The 3,626-nt window shown below is 40.3% G+C and overlaps 1 protein-coding gene across 1 annotated transcript; it reads left to right on the top strand.

Moving 5' to 3' along the window:
• Positions 1-2,953: 2,953 nt before the first annotated feature.
• Positions 2,954-3,382, top strand: LOC113921321 (39S ribosomal protein L42, mitochondrial-like). The gene has a single exon (XM_035729061.1). The coding sequence runs from the start codon at positions 2,954-2,956 to the stop codon at positions 3,380-3,382; it is 429 nt and encodes a 142-aa protein (XP_035584954.1).
• The last annotated feature ends 244 nt before the right edge of the window (positions 3,383-3,626 follow it).

Raw genomic sequence — 3,626 nt, 5'->3', positions numbered from 1 at the left:
CGTGGGCTGTGTTTGCAGTAGTGTGGAAGTTGTCATGGGGAAAAGAACGGCTGAGTCTGACGACAAGCTAATCCACCACCTTGCCTTGAAGATAGCAGAAGTTCAGCCACCTTCCTCACAACTCAGAGTGAAGGGTGCTCTCTGCAAGGAAGCAGCAAGACTAGCCCTGAAGATAGCTTCAGGGAATTGCTTAAGGAATAGTATCACCATTTAAGGAAAAAAGTTTTTAGTCTGTGGGAGAAAAATACATAGATAAAAAGAATCATGTCTCCGATAGCGGCAGTTACCAAATTTCAGCTAAAAATTTTTGAGTAGCACACATTTGGATGGAATAGGAAGTAGAAAGGAAAATTCACAGAGTTCTTTGGGAGGGTCTTGGAGACAAGTAAGGTACTTCTAGGTACATAGTAGCTGCACAATAAATATTTGTTGAATGAATTTTTTGATTGGGGAGCAAAAAAAAATGTCTGAGAAATAACAGATTGACCAAATGGTTTTCTAATCTGTTATTAGTGTTTTAAGAGGAAGCACAAGAGTGTGCCTTTAAATAGAATATTAGAATTGTTTTCATGCCAGGCTATCTTTAGGGTAAACTGGACTGACCAAGGTAGGAGTGAAAAAAATGCTCCTTGTGTCTTCTCAAATCCCCTCCTTATACTGAGAGCCAGGAGAAGCTGGTGTTGGGGAAATATAATTTTAAAACCCCACATCTTCTCTCAATCCCGAAAACTTCTCCACAAGATTGGTAGAGAAAGAAACGGTTTTGTTCCTGAGTAGGTATTAAACCGGATTGTAACATGCATCACAGGTAATCTGCTAAGAGATGGTAGAGACAGAGGTCGCCTTATGCACTGAAGCAGATACAACCTCTCATAAATACATGTTCTCAAGATAAACAAGAGGAAGTTACAGAATCTTTTTGCCACAAATAGTTCATGGTAACTGGGGGAGACCATCTGTGCTTTTATCCAGAGGAGGAACAGACTCCTCATATATTTAGGACAGGAGGTAGTTTTGCAAATGGAAGCCAGGTGCCCAATAAAGGTCGGCTCTTACGCTCCCAAGGGAACCGGGACACAGGGGAGCTATCTCCCTTGATGTCTGCATTTCAAAAGGATGGCTCCCAGGTCAGCAAGTGAGACCTGCAGAAGGTTACCTAGCCATGATGAAGTTTTACATACATTTGAGAAGGACAGAAAAGGTTCTGAAAGAAAAGGGAGAGGAGGGGGCAATGTCTCTCCCCTTCATTTCAACAGGGAGAATTAAGCCTCTTCTTGTTGATTTGTATTTGTCCTCACCCTGGCTAGGGCTGGAATTATTGTGGACCAGATGTGGTCCAAATTATCAGAAATCTCTCTGTAAGTGGTGGGATGGGAGACTAACTGAGGGGGCTCCACTTGCAAGCCGTTCTGAGTTTGAAGACCACCCAATAACCAGGAGACAGGCAATTAGAAAAAGAATTCCCTCACTTTAACTAAAGTTGCTAGATTCTCTTTTTTTTCCAGTCACTTCAGACTATCAAGGCAAAGGTGGCTGGCAACAGCCTCTCAGTTAATGTCACAGAGGCTGCTTTGCACTGCTTAGTGGAGATAATCAATAATTATTCCTCTTGTTGTCAATTTGATTTATAAGACACACTAGCTATATCTCAAGTCTACCTAAACATCTATCTAAAGATACAGATCTATCTATCTATCTGTCTGCCTGTCTTTCCATCTTCATACAAGCCTATCTTGTTTGATTGAGCTTTGCTTTATTGCGTATCAGAGATACGCATTTTTTTTAACAAATTGAAGATTTGTGGCAGCCTCATCCACAGTGCTATTTTCTAATAGCCTTTGCTCACTTTGTGTCTCTGTGTCACATTTTGGTAATTCTTGCAATATTGCAAAATTTTCACTATCATTTTATTTGTTACGGTGATCTGTGATAAAACTATAGCAATGAACTGCACCCATATAAGATGGCAAACTTAATAAATGTTGTATAGGTTTTGATTGCTCCACTGACTGGCCATTCTCCCATCTCTCTCTCCCTCCTCTCTGGTCTTCCTATTCCATGACACACAATAATGTTGAATTTAGTTCAGTTAATAACTCTACAATGGCCTCTAACTTTTCAAGTGAAATGAAGTCACACGTCTCTCATTTAAATCAAAAGCTACATATGAGTAAACTTAGTGTGGAAGCCATGTTGAAAGCCAAGACAGGCTGAAAGCTAGGCCTGTTGCACCCAACAGCCAAATTGTGAATGCAAAGGAAAATTCTTGAAGGAAACTAAAAGTGCTACTTCAGTGAATACATGAGTGATAAGAAAGTAAAACAGACTTACTGCTGATATGGAGAAAATTTTAGGGGCCTTTAGGATAGAAGATCAAACCAGCCACAACATTCCTGTAAGCCAAAGCCTCATCCAGAGCAAGACCCTGACTCTCTTCACTTCCATGAAGGCTGAGAAAGGTGAAGAAGCTGCGGAAGAGATGCTTGAAGCTAGCAGAGGTTGGTTCATGAGCTTCAAGGAAAGAAGCCGTCTCCATAACATAAACGTGCAGGGTGAAGCAGCAAGTTATGCCAAAGATCTGGCTGAGATAATGAAGGTAGCTATACTAAACAGATTAGCAATGCAGATGAAACAGCCTTCTCTTGGAAGAGGGTGCTGTCTAGGACTTTTGTAGCTAGAGAAGTCAATGCCTGGCTTCAAAGCTTCAAAGGACAAGCTGACTCTCTTATTTGGGGTTAACGTAGCTGGTGACTTTAAGTTGCAGCCAGTGCTCACTGACCATTCTGAAAATCCCAGGAACCTTAAGAATGTTGCTACATCTAGATTGAGGTAGATTGGCGGCTCTCGGTGAGCGGCTGTCAGGGATGAAAATAGGTATACCTGGAAGATTTTTAAATCAGTTTCTCTTCAAATCATCTTCTTTCACACCACCTAATAAGCATCTTGATTCACCATGGCGTTAGCAGCAGTAAAATGGGCGATATCAAACAGAACTATCTGGAAAGTTTTATTTCCAATTCAAAACGGAGCTTTATATTGTGTTTGTCATACATCTACGTATTCTTCCCTACCAGATGACTATAATTGCAAAGTAGAGCTTGCTTTGACATCGGATGACAGGACAATAGTATGCTGCCACCCTTCTGTGGACATTCCATATGAATATACAAAACCTATCCCTCGGCCAGATCCTGTGCATAATAATGAAGAAACACATGACCAAGTGCTGAAAACCAGATTAGAAGAAAAAAATGAGCAATTTGAGCAAGGACCCATGATAGAACAACTTACCCAAATGTTCTTTACTACTAAGCACCATTGGTATCCTCGTGGACAGTATCATAGACGTCATAGGAAACTGGATCCTCCAAAAGACAAATGATACTGAGGTTTTCAGGAATCACAGATGTTATCTTGTGTCTCATTTGTCATTTGAGAAAATGCAATTGAGTATACTCACTAATATGTTATATAGCAAAATAATAAAATGTCTTCATATATAAAAAAAAAAAGAATTATGCTACATCTACTCGGACTGTGCTCTATAAATGTAATAACCAAACCTGGATGACAGCACATCTGTTTACAACATGGTTTACTGACTATTTTAAGCCTACTGTTGAGAC

The sequence above is a fragment of the Zalophus californianus genome, chromosome 9, assembly GCF_009762305.2.
Source record: "Zalophus californianus isolate mZalCal1 chromosome 9, mZalCal1.pri.v2, whole genome shotgun sequence".
NCBI lineage: Eukaryota > Metazoa > Chordata > Mammalia > Carnivora > Otariidae > Zalophus > Zalophus californianus.
The sequence above is the reverse complement of the archived record's forward strand: the minus strand, read 5'-3'. Positions and strand labels throughout refer to the sequence as shown.

Excerpts from the sequence above, each read along its gene's own strand:
- LOC113921321 (XM_035729061.1), top strand. The coding sequence starts at position 2,954 with ATGGCGTTAGCAGCAGTAAAATGGGCGATATCAAACAGAACTATCTGG.